At 38.2% G+C, this 16,255-nt stretch overlaps 1 protein-coding gene across 8 annotated transcripts in view; it reads left to right on the top strand.

Moving 5' to 3' along the window:
* The window catches only part of TENM1 (teneurin transmembrane protein 1), an 828,305-nt gene that overhangs the window by 695,990 nt on the left and 116,060 nt on the right, over nucleotides 1-16,255 (top strand). For all 8 annotated transcript variants that reach the window (XM_017743128.1, XM_017743129.1, XM_017743123.1 and 5 more), the window contains 5 exons: nucleotides 3,097-3,296; nucleotides 4,708-4,918; nucleotides 8,167-8,268; nucleotides 9,315-9,509; nucleotides 12,408-12,608. In XM_017743128.1, the coding sequence (XP_017598617.1) occupies nucleotides 3,097-3,296; nucleotides 4,708-4,918; nucleotides 8,167-8,268; nucleotides 9,315-9,509; nucleotides 12,408-12,608 (909 nt within the window). The remainder of the gene's footprint in view (nucleotides 1-3,096; nucleotides 3,297-4,707; nucleotides 4,919-8,166; nucleotides 8,269-9,314; nucleotides 9,510-12,407; nucleotides 12,609-16,255) is intronic.

Below are 16,255 nucleotides of genomic sequence, written 5' to 3'. Positions count from 1 at the left end.
TGATGCACTGGCTGTAAACTTGAAGCCTCTGATGTAATTTCACAGGGATAAATAACTGCTGTCAGATACTGTGACCTCACATCTTCGCAACTCAATGCAGTAGCACAGAATGCTTTTCCAGACTTGGAAAGCGTAAATTTTAACTAATCTTTTAATGAAAATGAAGTTTGTAAACCAGCAAGTCAGATTTCTTCAAGAAATCACTTTATAACACACTGACCCATGGCTACGAGTTAACATTTTAATATGTAGTTATGTGATTAAAAAGTCAGATATCCTATTGATGCTGCTATTTACCAGGGGAGTACAAGGAAATTGATTGTTTCAGGATCATTAATAATAAGCATATGGATACATTCTTGTGGAGGTAATTGGCACCACGCTGTTCAGAGTTTTTCTTTCTTGAAGCTGAGAGAAACCTGTGATTAAGAATCTATCTTCTGCTTTAGACTTCTGAGGAAACCCTGCTTAGAAAGCATAGGGAAGAATTAATACCCTAGTTGGCAAGATTGCGAGCTGTACAAGGAATTGAATATAGATAATTAAATTATACTTCGTCATAAAAAAAATGTTTTTACAAGAGCAGAATTGTATTGCAGCACTGTAATTTTAAACCTTATTTTGGACTTCTTCAAGAGAGAGCAAGAAAGTAGACAAGGATAGTCTGTGAGGGGTGTGTCTTCAGGTGCCTTTTTTGTACAGCCAAATACCTGCTTAGATCAACTAAACACAGAAGCAAAGCTAAATTCTTTTTCTGTAAAGAAAGCAGAGTGGCTCAGTGAATATGAAAATATGCATTTCAGACATGGCCCCTCCAGTGGCCTTTCCATGCTCTGTGGTTGTCTGAAAAATTAGCATTTGAAAGGTAGAGATTCTGCAACTGTGTCCTATCAGTAGGGGTAGATAGTATGTATATTTTCCTGTTAGCATTGTGAACAGCAGCATGCACTTCTTTCCTGTGGGATGAGATAAATGGACATCTAAGTGCATCTGGTTTTTTTAAAGCTTATATTAAATTGTTGCTAGAGCAAAGGTATTTTCAGCCAAATGTGGAAAAACTCCCGAGGTACGTAGCAACACTAATATGATATTCAGCATAATTTGATAATATGATATTCAGCAGCATTTGATAATATCAGTTAGTGAGAATTCACCCAAACTGAAGACACAACACTTTTTCTTTTCAACAAAGAAGCAGACCTTCTCACTTCAAAAAATAAGTAGCTACTGTATGTTAAAGACCTTGAACACTGACCAATAACGCCTTTAATGTCAAAGATCATACTGTGTCCCTGGCTTTTTACTTAGTGCTCTACTGTCTTGTAACTGAATCATATTAATTACCATGTGTCACTATCACCAAAAAGTTCCATAGTGTTTTACTTAACTCACAGTAACTGCTTGCAAAGGATCATTAAGATTGAATATCTCTAGAGTATTGGAAATAGGGGAGAAGGTTTTTAAATTTACATAAGCCAAGTAGGATCTTTTTTTGTGTTGGGTTGGGAAGGTATCCACTTTCCTTGTCCAACAGAGGAAGTTTAATTCTCTTTCAAAACTCAACATTCAAGATTTTTTCTGTGAAGCAAATTGGGCAGAAGTAGTCTCACCTTGAACATCGTTAAAGCAGCAATTTGGAAATATTTTAACTCTTAAACTAAGTAAGTGGTGTATTTTTAGAGTACTAGATTACAAGCTTCTGATCTAAAAATAGATGTATTTATGTGATGAGGTGTTATAAGCTAGCTCCTCATTCTTGCTGTGGGTTTGGTGACACAAAGCAGCTGTAAAGCTGGAAGATCTGGTACCCTGAGAATTCACTCCTGCCTTGTAAATTAAATCTCTATTCATTAAGAATGCTAAGTACTTCCTACGCTAGTTAAAGCCCGTGTACAGTCCCACTGAGGGTCTTTGTTGTTAACACACTCAAGCAAAAGCTGGCCTTAGCTTTGGTACTGCTGTTTTCATTTCCAGGGGTGATTTATAAAATTTCACGTACATTTTGTTGGATTAGATATTTATATGCATTTATTGTAAAAGATGAGGCTCCAGTCACTTCGCTCCTCGTTATTTTTCACTGTGATTCTGGAATGAAATGAAACAGAGATGGATGTGGCTGCTGAATTCAATCTTCTCTTGACTCATCCTCTAATGCCACACACTATCCTGCTTATTCTAGTTCAAAGCATGGAAATGTCAGTAGAGTTTTACAAACCTTTCAATGGAATTAACTCAAATGTTTGCAGGATTGGGTCTGTGATTTGCAGCATGTCACGATGCTGATCACAGACAGGCAGTAAAAAACATAAAGATGGTGATATAAGCCAGCAAAGCAAGCCAGCTCCAATTCAGTTTGGCGAAGTCTTCCTTATGCATTCCATTTCCCTTTCTATTTCAGTGCTCTCACACCCATGTGTGAAGTCACATATTGCAGATGTCTGCAAATTTATTGTTTGGCATTATGAAATTATGCCAGTTTTGTCTTCAGAGTGCCTTTCCCTGTCCTCATGCCCCTATTACATTTTCATGAACAAAGACCAAGCCAGAACAGATGTTCTTTATTTCTCCAGGACTAGATTAACACTACCATAATAAAACCATTAGGAATGGTGATTAATAGAAATCCGGGCTTTGGACGGGGGCTCTGAACTACCAGGTTTGATGGATTTTCTGTCCTCTCTGGGGTCCATTTGTGTAGCTTATGCAATGCCCCTTCGGCAGCACTCTGAAATATGTGCCAGAGGTAGAATTTCCCTCTGTCCTCACTCTGTGCATTCGCAGTTGAATATGTTTTGTTTGCATAGTTGATGTGCAAAGACCGTGGTTTATGCAGCAGCAGCAGTTCCTCCTTTTCATAATCAGTACAGTGTTACAAGATTTCCAGTGCAAAAATACCCCATGACACTTGTTGTTGGAAATATGTTGTACATGTTTGTTTGTGTTTTCCAACTTGTTGAATAAAAAATGCAGTTATCAGTGTTAGAAGTTGATTTTTGTATATTCCAATATATCTAAGGCATGTCTATACCTTGCAACTTCTCTCTTCACCCAGTGTAAATTCACAATTGACTGTTTTGTTTGTTTCTGGAAAATTAGTATTTCAGAAGGGCCGGGCCATAGACACAGGAGAAGTAGAGATTGGAGCACAAGTTATGCAGACCATCCCACCTGGTTTATTCTGGCGCTTCCAAATTACCATACATCACCCTGTGTACCTGAAATTTAACATTTCACTGGCGAAGGATTCTCTGCTGGGAATTTATGGCAGAAGAAACATCCCACCTACTCACACTCAGGTAATTGGAAATGGTCCTGATTCTATCACACTTACATTTTCAAACAGCAGCGGATGGGAGCATTCACAACACGCTTTCAAAGAAGAGAAGGAGAAAGGACCTGGCTGTAACCACAGTCTGGTTATCCTTTTCTTTTACTGAGCTCTGGCAATACCTCAAACTGTGCTCTCTCAGAGGAAGGGAAAGTGTCATAACAGACAGATCAGCAGCTGTAACCTCAGGGATGTGACTGTCTGGGAGGCTGGACAGGTACACACTGTCCTGCTGCATAGATCCAGCATCTTCTATGCAAGGGATGAAATTCCAGTTCACTTGAAAATGCTTTAACCTTTTTATGATTCCCTTGAAACAAACAGATTGTACAGTCAGTATAAAAAGTTAGTAGAAAAGAAAAAAGCTGTCTCTGGTTTCTAAGATCAAAATTATTTTTGAGTGCTTACTCCTGGGGATTTTGCAAGAGAAAACCTAGCTAAGCAGTCATATGCAATATTGCTGGTCACATTCAGCTTTTTTTTTTTTTTAGGTTTAATGTATTTGGCATATGAAGCTGTCATTTCTATGGATAATAAATTTTTCATCTTTCTTTATATCAGGATCACACTCCACAGAGTGTGATAAATATACATGGAATCATGGAAAGATTGTTTATAATGGACCACTGGAGATCATCTGCTCTAACCTCAAGAAATTTTTACTACAGTTTTGATATTAGAAATAAGCACTTTTAGCTGTCACTGACTTTAATTGAAGCTGGATCCTCAGTTGAGCTGACAATGAACTTTACTGGAAATCAGAACGCCTAAAAAACCTAGAGAAATATATGTATTTCTTGAACAGGGATTCATAGAAATCTCTGGTGCTTTGAGGTTAACAGGCATTGGAGTTGTCAGCATCAGCCTGGTTAGGTATTAAGAACTGTCCTGTAAAAAATATATACTTACTTGTATTACTTAAAGAAAAAGTGTATTTAGGTTTTGATATCTGATATTGATATTAAGGGGCAAGGATTTAAAAATCTGGTATAGAACAACAGGTTTTTAATCTGCTCTTGGCATTTGAGATGAATAGCTGCATAGCACAGGCGCTACTCCTTGGGAATTTTGGAATTACTCCCATTAAATAGATGTGTTTTTTGGAGTAAGTCTGCTGTATCTAGTGAAGCAAGTGTGTTTTTATCCTGCCATAGCAAACAGCTATGCCAGTTTTGATGCCAGATTTCTGATCTACCATAATGCTTTTTATATATAAGCTGAAGCTAAATTGACTAGGTTATGCAATTGCTGTCCGCATTGGTGTATACTTAGGCAATTCCTCTTAAGATTTCAACTGTTTATTCATGTTTGAAGGAGACATGCAGAGTAGATTCATGAATATTTGCTAGACGGTTAATTTTTGCTCATTATTATTTCAGTTTGATTTTGTAAAACTGATGGATGGAAAACAGTTAATTAAACAGGAACCAAAAAACTCAGAGGAGCCTCAGCAAGCTCCCAGGAACCTGATCTTAACTTCACTGCAAGAGACAGGTTTCATCGAGTATATGGATCAAGGAGCTTGGCATATGGCATTCTACAATGATGGAAAGAAAGTAGAGCAAGTGTTTGTACTAACTACAGCTATTGGTAAGAACAATCACAATGTAATTGTTATTCTGATTATAACATTTCAAAGATGTATTTGATGTATTCCAGCTCCTCTTAAGTATTCTCTTAAATATGTTTTATTTCAGCTTGGTTTAATTAACCTCAGTGGAGCAACTTCATGTTTAAGCCAATATTAGACAAATAGCAACATTTGTATATTAAAGATAGATATTATCAAATTAATTAAGTGTGAAGTTCTCATGTGTTAAGATTTTTATATGATAGCTTAAATTCTTGAGTAATTTCTGGTTTTATCTTGTTCCAAGTAAAAGAGATTATGTCCGCCCTCTCTACTTACATGGGAACCATAAATCCTACAACAATTATCCAGGCTTTAAGTTCTTATTTCCAGTGTTTTAGTCAGTTGGAAAATCTTTTGTGGATTTGTTTTTGAGTGTTGTTTGATGGATGGCTGGTGTTGTTTTATGCAGTTATTCGAATGCATCATTTTGTTTGGAATACAGAGGGCAAGTACAAGAGGCAGCATCTTGGTTGCATATGAGATCCCTCCTGCCTTTTTAACACATATAGGTGGGCAAATGTTTGCAGATGTAGGTGTTGTGAGTGAGCAGTCCTCACACATAGGGCTTTTTTGGAATTTAAATTTAGGTGAAGTGTTGTATTTATGACAGTCTCGGTTTGCTGCAAGACTTTAACCACGATACCCTTTAGTTAACCTGTTCTACCATATGTTTAGCAAGATGTCTTTACTAGTAATGGACGTGCCATCTGCTCTTCAGAAAAAGTGGATACTATTTTTACTTTGTGGTAAAAACCTTGCAGAGCAGGACAGTATGATTCAAATATCAAGATTCTGAAGGACTTGCTTAAAAGAAAAAAATTAGAAATTAAGATAGAGTTGTAATGACTGGTTCTGGTGTAAAATTTCATATTTGCTCCGTTCAAAAAAGTTGATCTTCTGCAAGAAAATATGCCATTATTCAATTCCATCTGAGAAAATAAGATTCAAGCAATTTATGAACCATCTTTGCAGATGCTCTACAAAGACCACAGAACCAGGCCAAACTCCAGCCCAGACCAGTATCCAAACTCCTGATCCCTTGTTTACTTTTATTGTAAGACAGCAGGGTTTATAAATGAGGGTTTAAATAATATTTCATTTAGTAGCATAATTTCTACTCCTCCCCTTCCCCTCCCCCCAAAACCAAAAAGAAATTAATCGCCGGAGTCTAATTCATGTTACATGTGATAAAAAAGAAGAGACTGTGAAAGAGGGAAGCATGTGAGCCACAGTGCAGGCAGGAGTCCTTGTACTTCATCTTCAAAATGGCTGCAGGAAGATATTTTTGGGGAAAAGTCTGTTCATGCTGCTGCAAGAATCTACTGCTGGTGCATTTGAAAATACTGCCAGCTATTGTGTTTTCATAACCTGTGTATCTTCTTCCCTAGTTTGCTGTGCATCATAACTTGACTGTTTCTTTGGGAGTTTCCACAGGAAAATAAATAAATAAATAAATAAATAAATAAATCCTTGGGGCATTCTTCTTACCCAGACTGGTTTAGAGTCATATTTGACATCTCTGCCAACAAAGGAATCAGCCAGGACCAGAAACCCTGAGAACAGAGCAAGAGCTTGGATGCATCTCTGCCAAATGCTTCTGTGAACCAGCCATGCCCCTCATCAGCATCTGTTAGATTGTATTTCAAGATGCTCCATGTTAGTTATGTACAAAATTGATTTTGCTGGCACTTTAGCTGAAGTTCTGTTCAGACTTTCCTGAGAAGGGTAAATTGCACGCAGAACGTGGCATGCTTCAAGTACTTCCGTTAACTAAATAAAGGGCAGCCCAAACTGGACATTGCATTAAGGGGAAGTAACTTATCCAACCATTAATTCTTCCTTTCACATCAATGTAGGGATCATTTGCCATGTGATTCTTGGAAAACTGGGAAGGCAGGCAAGTGCACACATAGAGCAAGACAAGAGTTGATAATGAGCAGTAATATGAAAAAATTAATAACGAGCAGCATTTCTGTGAAGAAAACTTCCTTCTAAAAATGTGCTGCTTTTTTCACTTTGAAACAGACATCTGTGTACAGGTTGTGGATACCTGATGAACAGAGGTACATCAAATGTCTGTTCTTTAATATAAACTGATAGCCTGAAAAGAATGTTTTCAAATAACCATAGGAGTTTTCAAGAGGAGCCAATCCTTGTCTTTTTAAGTGGCCATAAACAAGATCAAAATACACTTACGTCAGTCATTTTTATTAATGGTAGGATCTGGGTTTTCTTCTTTTTCCTCAAATATTTTGTGGGAAAGGCATCAAGTTTCCCATTTTCCTATAGCCAGAGGTGCTTCCCCACATCTATTAGTGCATGTGGCCATTGAACAGTCCCAGTTCCCCTGGCTTGAGCCCCTCTCCCATCCAGCACCTGCATGGGCTGCAGAGTCCCTCAGTCCTGGAGCTGGTCTGACAGTGACCTGCTCCGCACAGGATCGATCATCTTAGCTTGATTCTGCTTCATATTCTTTATGGAAAATCCATATAAATCAGTGAATCCACTGCATTCCTGTAGGAAATATATGTGTAAATTGGAACCAGCTAATCCATGTAGAGATAGGAGCTTGTCCTCAGATATGTGAGCTTAAGTGGCTTAATATCCAAAGCTGTGTGATAAAACATGGGCAAGTTTAAGATCAGAACTGAAGGTGGAGGTTTTTTCTTCAAATCTAGTTCTTAGTTCTTTATCACATTGAATTTCATCACTGTACAAAAGAGTATTTTTTTGTTTATCTGATTGTATAGAAGTGGAAATCCTGCCCTTCTCCAAGGAATTCAATTCCACATGGTTCAAATGAACACCGTAGAAGGCAATTTACTCTATAAACAGGTTTCAAACAAATTACTTCAGCAATAAAAGAAAGTGTTTAAGGTGTACATTTTTCAGCAAGTTCTCAGGTTCCTGCAATGCTTTTAATGGTGGTAAATTTTACATGAACACTTACTTTAAAAGCTTTTTGGTGTAATATAAATGGTGCACCTGTTATCTCAAAGCTGTCAAGACAAAATCTAATAAATATTTGTAAGCTGCTTGAACAGGAATTTTGTTTTATGCTCCCTATGAATGAAAATGGGCTTTTTACTGCTTCTGCACCTATTTGTATGTTGAGATGTGTCCTGCAGAGTGAGGTGAAGATGCCATTCATTTCAAATTCAACCAATTTATGTTTTCCTTTGTGCACAATTGCCTGAATAAACAGAAATCCTGGATGACTGCTCTACTAATTGCAATGGGAATGGAGAATGTATCTCAGGCCACTGCCACTGCTTCCCAGGATTCCTTGGTCCTGATTGTGCAAAAGGTAATCTCATATTAACTGACCCAAGGTGCATGACAGGGATCATGATTGTGGTGTGTGACTGCTGGGCTTGCAAAGATTCAAACTGATTAAAGGAGATTAAATTCCTTTTTCCAGCCAGATGGCAGATACAGTACAAGCACACATGTGGAAAGTTTCTTTATGCTGTACGTGAGTTAACTCGGATCAACCACTTCTCCCTCCCTGACTTTCAGATTTAATAGGTTCCTCCATCCCCATTTCCATCCTGTCTGTAGTTGTAAAATACATTTTTAATAGGTGTGTTAGCTTAGCATAATGTTTTGTTATTTAAAAGTGACAAACAGTTTCACTTTGGAGAAAACACAAGTAAGTCAAATGCTTCTGTGGTCCTAACTAGAATAGGGTGTAGATAAGAAACCTAAAGCAGCTTAGAGACTGTTTTCCAGCATTAAAGCAAAAAAATCTGTTAAGTGAGCTTGCTTCTGCTTCAGCTATTTCTGTCAGTATTATCCATTATCCGCTGCATATGATGTCCAGAAGTTCTCATGGTTTTCCAATGTCTCCTCAAATCTAGGGTTTATTTTTTTTAAGACTCAGTTGGCTCAGAAATTGATACTGGATTGTAAAAGTAAGCTTCCACATTGCTGGTTTACATACAGATCAGTAATGGCTACAACTTCAGTGATATTATGTCTTCTTAGAAGAAAAAAGAAAAGGGCAGGATCCTGCTTCAGTTCACAGGAAGGAAATACTAATCTTACTGAAAATCATGCATCACAGCAAATTTTCCACAGAGGCCAATCAAGGGGAGAGAGTGTTTTTATCTTCTATGATATCCCATTTCTGGTCAAGATTAAGGCATACAAGAGAGGCAGACTGAGGAGACAAGGACATTGTATTACTGCTGCACTACCTAGTTCAAAGATTTCAGTCTGTCACAACCCCTGAACCACATGAAGAATTGAGGAGCTGGAGTGGAAAAGCAATTTTACAGAACGATAAATGCAATAAATGTTAATCTATGTAAGTATGTAAATACATTAAAAAGGTCAATCTGCCTTCTTCAGATTCCTGTCCAGTGCTGTGCAGCGGAAATGGAGAATATGAGAAAGGTCACTGTGTGTGTCGAAATGGCTGGAAAGGACCAGAGTGTGATGTTCCAGAAGAGCAGTGTATTGATCCAACCTGCTTTGGCCATGGTACTTGTATCATGGGTGTCTGCATCTGTGTCCCTGGATACAAAGGAGAGATTTGTGAGGAAGGTTTGTGAAGTTTTCTTCTCTATAGTCCCGAGGGTTGATGTTTGTCTTTAATTTCCACCTGTTTTAAGGTAGTTAAAAACTCACACAGATGTGATCAGCTTTCTGTGAAGCAGTACTATTTTGCTCAAAACTACCTTTACTGTCTCATAGAAAGTAATGTTAGGATAGAAAATTTTCAAAGGTAAAGGTATTCAGGTCTTGGTAACAGTCCAGTGGACCGATCACATAAAGTTCACATTTTCATTTGAAAAGATAAAATTATTTATTTTTATTTGGCCAAAAGCTCAGGGTAAGGCAGTCAGAAGATCATTTAAGCAAAACATGATGTGGTAGTTCTCCAAAGCAATCAGATGATCATAATCAGCTTTTCCCTTTTTCATTCTGTTACATCTTATATTCTTCTGACAATGTAAAGCCAAAAGGGCAGCAAACAGGTTCAGTTTACCAGCACATATTGTGTAATTCTGTTGTCATATGTCATTTTTACTGGGAGCCTTTGCTCACGGCACTAAACTGGCATCCTTTAAGGCTTGACTAACAAAAAGTGGGAAATTTTGTGAGAACAAGTTCTTGTATTTTTGCTGATGGTACCGATGTGTCTCTGCCCTCATCTATAGACAAAAGCAGTTGTTATTTCCCTCAGCATGTCTGAGATAGCTCATCAGCTTTGACTTTCTTCCCTTGTGCATAGCCTCAGAAAGCAGAACTCGTCCTCGTGCTTGCCCTGATTTGATGATTTTTCACTAGTCCCCTTCGCCTGGAGCTAGTGACAGCATACTTTGTGCTTCCTGCTACAGAGATTTTCGGTAATTCTTTTGAGTAGCACACACAGGAGGCTTTTTATGTTGCTTGAATTCTCTAGTCAGAAAAATGTCCAGGATGGATTTGATAGATTTGACATAGCTGGAATGGTTTTTAAAGGGAGGATCAAGAGAATGCTTCTGACATAGTCAGTTGTTGGTAGTTTCAGAAACCAAGAAAACCCAAATGGGAAAAAGCAAGTAATACACAGATTCCTCAGTGAGGCCATGATGCTGAACAAGCCTGTAGCTGGTGAGAGGCTGACTGCTGTTTTTAGTTGCTTTGTTTCTTGCCATAATGAGATCCTGCAAAATGGTTGGGGGAAAAAAATGACATAAATATACTGACAGCTATTGAAACCAAGAGTGGGAAAACATTGGAGTTTTATAGTAAGATACTTATTTAAATTTAAAAAAAAAAGGTGGAATAATGTAGAAATATGGAAATACGGTGGATGAAACCAACCTGTGTAGCCAAGTACGGTGGATTTTTATCATAACAGTGTGTCCTTGACATGATTGTTCCATTTATATTGTAAAACATAACTTGTGCAGTAGTTAGGGAATTCTTTCAGGAATTAAGATTATTTTATTGTATGTAAGCATGATTTAGTCTTATAGCACTGCTGTTAACAGACATAGCAACAGATGTACTATGCAGGGAGCACCAGTAACTGCATGTATTCATTGCTGTAGGGGTCCTTTGAATTTGTCCTGCCAGATTATCATTCCTGAAATGGAGTCACCTGATGAATTTTAAAATATCAGCAAAATAAAGAGCTGTCTTAGGATGAGAGAAAATTGCTGTGTATTTTTGTCGTATGCTTAGCAAGATGTGCATTGTCCAGAAACACTGATTCCCTCTCTCAGAATTAAACTGTGCTGTCCACAAGCCTGGAAGCCTGAAAAGGATACAGAATAAATCCTGAAATAAGATGTTGAATTGGTGGCATAGCAGTTCAAAAGATAAAGCTTTACTTCTTTATTTTTAGGTTGAAAGGTCCTGTAAATTGGAGGCCATTAATCTCTATGTCTGAAGTATTTAGCCTTCCCTTCCTGAAGCAGAAAACATCTCTGCATTCACGTAGCACAGGATACTGTTTGTTAAGTTTACAATTTAATTATTAAACCAGTACTTGTGCTGGTACTTGAGAAATACATAGCAGAACTTTCACAGTGCCTCTTAAACATCAGTCTGAAGCATGATATAACATGGATGGGCTTCTGGCTAATTGTTTCCCATGCTCAGACCCCACGGATCCTTCAGCTCTGCAGTCTTCCTGCAGCCTCCAGAGAAAGCTTCCTGCTTAAAACCTGTCTTGTTAAAGCAGTGCTGAGGCTTTGTGAAAGAATATGCTGCTCATACAGCACTGACCAGCCAATTTAAATTCTTCTACAGAGCTCCTGAATTTTTCACTAGGAATAGTTTAATCCAAATTGAGAACAAATTTAGTTCTTTGTTTGCAAATTGTTCATCGGTACATTATGACTTTTATGAAGCTGTTCATTACCTGCAATTGCCCAGCACATATTTTTTATGTGTATGACATGTTTTTTTACAGCAAGCATTGAGTTAGAGGTTCACTACTCAGTCTTAGTGGATAACCTTTTTTTTTTGTAGCAGATTTTCAGCTATAGAGATAGCTTTTCACAGGAAGGTGAGAGAATAAATCTTTCTTTTCCCAGATGTAAATAAAACACAGTGCACAAATACCCAAATGGAAATACAAAGCACAATTACAGAAGTAACTCTTAATTGCTCCAGCTCTTTCCCAGCCATGCTACTCAAGCGCGACTTCACCAGCTTAGACCAATAAATCTGTCCTGGGAATCTGTGTTTTAAAAATAAGACAAAATCTATGACAAGATGTTCATGTGGCCTCTAAGTCTATATGCTTGCTTTTTTTCTTGTTTTTGATTTATCCTTTTGCGCAGATGTTAACGGACTGTTTTTCCCTTTGGTTTGTTAACATTGTTTCAGTTGGGTATCTGCACAAAAAAATCATTGAATTAATCTGAATGCCTGTTGTATTTCACTAGTAAATAACTGTAAAGGTGCAAGTTTTATGCTCTAAGTTGTATATTCCCTGCTTTCCAGAGGACTGCCTGGATCCAATGTGCTCTGGCCATGGTGTGTGTGTCCAAGGGGAATGTCACTGCTCCACGGGCTGGGGCGGGGTCAACTGTGAGACTGCGCTGCCCGTGTGCCAGGAGCAGTGCTCAGGGCACGGCACCTTCCTCCTGGACACGGGACTCTGCAGCTGTGAGCCACAGTGGACAGGTTCAGACTGTTCAACAGGTATGATAGAGGCTTGACTTTATCAGCATTGCCTGTGTTTTCTGCTGGAGTCATGAAAGAAAATGATTGCTGTTACTGTGCTAATAGGAATTTAAAAAACAAGATAGGGATGAACCAGGGGTACTGTAGCATGGCACTTTATGGGCTTGTCAGCACCTGGCTTTCAGTTGCCAAGGATAAGGAACGCATTTTCTCTGTGACAAGGACGTTTCTGCCTGGTGGCACGACGGTGAGAACAGTGGTCCTTCAAGAGGGCAGATGCCTCCTGGCATGCACTGGAGGCAAGTACGACTCTCACATGAGCTGCTGAGCACCTGTCAGGCTCATGCAATCAGGGAATCCACAGTTCTGAGAGAGTTGGGAAGATATATTAAAAAAAAAAAAAAACAAATGCAATGACTGATAAGTAAGAAAGCTCTGTCAAAAAAACCTTTAAACAAAAAAGACCATCATTCTTTCATGCTGGGTTAAAAACTCTCTTCTTCCTTGGAGGACCATCAAGGTTTGATCCCACTAAATTTGATTAAGAGTTGAAATGGATTTCCTATGTGCTTTGTACATTTACATTTCGTTTTCTTAAAATGAATGCACTCTGCACATTTTGCTCTGTAATGGAGCATGTCATTACCAATGTATGTACTACTATTTTTTTCCCCTATAGAGCTCATAAAGCCAGAATCTCAGATGATAAGTAGCACATCCCAGTAGAGAATAGATGCAAGTGACAGATTTGCTGAATACTGTGGAATACAGCCAGTGGTCCAAGTCACCAATTTTTCTTAGAAATCATCATTCAGAAGAGCACTTGGAACAGTATAAATTTCTGCTCAGATTTCTAAAGTGTGTGGTTATAATCTTTAAGTAGGGACTTATAAAATGTCCCTCTACGTGATGAATTTTTAAGCAACAAAATATTGACCTGCTAATTATTTTCAGTGTTTGTTACAAAGACCTTGCATTCATTCCACACTCCAAAATTAATGCATGCAATTTTAGTCTGACACTGTCAGATATGGCACCTGCTTTGATAAGAATTGACTTCGTATTGGGTTTCAGCAGAAGCCTAGTTGCTCTCATTTTTATCTTGTATTTTGTTATATATTAAAAATATTCTCTGAAGCTTAGTATTACATTGTATTTCCATTAATGAAGCAAATAATTAGGAGAGGTGTTAGCTATGTACTAATTTTTTAGTCAACAAAATATTGCAAACTAATTCTGTTTTAATACAATGTTATTGTAGCTCAAAAAGCAGTGTCAGTCTCATGGGTCTATTGTGTCAGCTGCATGGGGCAGTTAGATAAGGAACCAGAAACCTAATAAATAACCTCCAAAGCTGTTTTGAACACTTTTGGAAGGAAACCTCTTTACCTCCATCAGTAGAGAAAATACCTCTCCATCCCTACGGTCTTCAAAGCATCAAAGGATGCTTTTACAACTACCAACAGGCATCATAGCTAGATGCTTCAGACGTCTCCTTTCAAATATATGTTTCTTCTTAGGTGTTAGACTAGATTCAGGATGGTCTTGGCAATATACCGAGTGTTAGGCTGAAGTATAGATGTTCATTTGTGCCTGAGATGTTCTTCCTAGGATCAGTGATTGCTGTGCATGTTGAAAATAAAGCTTTATTTAGTGAGCAAGGAAAACATCAAATGAATAAGTAAGGAAACATAAGAGGAGTAACAAGGTCACAATAAATGAGCTGTCACATGTGAATGGAGAAAGTCATGAGGTTCTGTGCAATGACGAGGATGAAATGGGTGAAGCTCAGACTGCTCATCTGGAGTCAGACAACAGCACAGCTTTGTAACTGAGAGACCAGCAGTCTCTCAGCCTGCCTCAGACCCTTGCTTTTTGCCATCTCTGTACCACATTCTCAGTGCTGTGAAAATTCGCCTTTCTGTAGCACCTTGAAGAATATAGGCTCTTGTCCTGAGGATTTCTGTGTTCCCCAGCAAATTCCAAATACTTTCAAAATACAGGGATACATTATATTAAATTTTATGGGGGTTTTAAAATAGAAGTTAGTGTATCTTGGCAGACTTTAAAAGGGAGAAATAGCAAAGGTTCTGGAATGTTTTTGAATATATTGTTCCAGATACAGTGTGGCCCAACCCGAAGAGGGTTGACCTCTATAATACTTTCTCCTACCTGCCCATCTCTAGCCCTTCAAACAATATAAACTTCCATTTTACAAGTGGCAGACCGGGGAAAGACAAGAATCAGAATGGTTGGAGGAAGAGATGAAAGGTGACTGTGTGACCCATGCATATCCTTAAGAATTGCCAATGTTTGGAGGCCTAGCCTGAGCTCTGGAATCATTCATGGATTTTTTTGAGGGTGGAAAAGACCATGTTGTCCATGCTGTTTGATTTTCTGTAAAACATTACCAAAAAATAACTATTATCCTTCAGTTTTTGCTTGATACTCAATTTCTGTTGAGTGTTTTGAAATTCAGGCTTCACACAGAGACTGAAAATTAAGGGTAGTCTACCATTTCCTAGATAAATTGTTTCAATTATGTCTGGCCCTCTCTGCTAAAAAGTACACCTTCCACCTAGTTTGATAGGTGCAAAGTCTTGCAATCATGTTTCTTTCTGTGAGGTGAAGGACTGGCAAATTACTTGTAGTCCTTTCCAATGTCCAGCCTAATCTCTGCTCTGACCTGTGGACTGGCATAAACCAATTTCATTGCACCACCTCCAGATACTCCTACATCCAAAGTTATTGTTGGACAATTGCCATCCCTTGAGAACCAGAAAATCCTCTTGCAGAACTCCAAAGCAGCTGTCAGGATATGTTTTCATTGTGTTTAAATTGGTTCTCAATAAAAGCAGCTCAATATGACTTGAAAGTTGTTCAGACACTTAGTATTGCTAATCCTATACTACTTGTAGGACACAACTTAGGCTGGCTTTTTGTTCGGCTCTGTTGCAATCCATCCTTTCAATATCCTTAGCTGGATATCTGTTTCAGATATATTTTGCCTCTTTCTACCCTGCAATATTGAACTTCCATGAAAAGTCATTTTCCTTTGTTAGCTCAGATTTCAATGTACCTCTCCCAGAGATGACATGGTTTTCATTTAAGCTTTGCCTTGCTGCTTATGAGCATCTTTGTAAAGGCTCTTCCTATCAGCTAACTACAAACATACAGATAATATGCTTCTGATTCTTCTGCCTTCTTTAGGCAGCATCAGCCGAATTTCACCCTGGAAATACTGGCAGATTTTTAACTACACCAATCAAAACAACATTGTTGTGTCTTTGCTACAGCCATATGTGATCAGGAGAAGAAATTTTTAAAGTACCTTCTGTCTGTCTTTGGTTTATTATATGGACAAGATCAAAGTGTTCTAACTGTTCTATATGATTATAGACTGACATGTATTTACCATGAGGGTGGTGGAATAGCATGTTGTGCCAATTTGCCAACTGGCCTGAATGCTGAAGGTTAATAACAAGATATGGCTTTCACTGCTTCAAAATTACACCAGTGTCAGAAATTTGTAGAGAAGCCACATAGAGTTATTCCATCAGAGTTCTTTCAAGTGCTGTACTGGGACATAGCTGTTATAATTCCAGTTGCAAGGATTCCAAGACTGCGGTCATTATTCAAATAATACAGTTGATTCTTCCATTCCT

This window comes from Corvus brachyrhynchos, unplaced genomic scaffold (genome assembly GCF_000691975.1).
Source record: "Corvus brachyrhynchos isolate BGI_N302 unplaced genomic scaffold, ASM69197v1 scaffold398, whole genome shotgun sequence".
In the NCBI taxonomy this organism is placed as follows: Eukaryota; Metazoa; Chordata; class Aves; order Passeriformes; family Corvidae; genus Corvus; species Corvus brachyrhynchos.
Note: the sequence above shows the minus strand (reverse complement) of the source record. Positions and strands in the feature narration are given on the sequence as shown.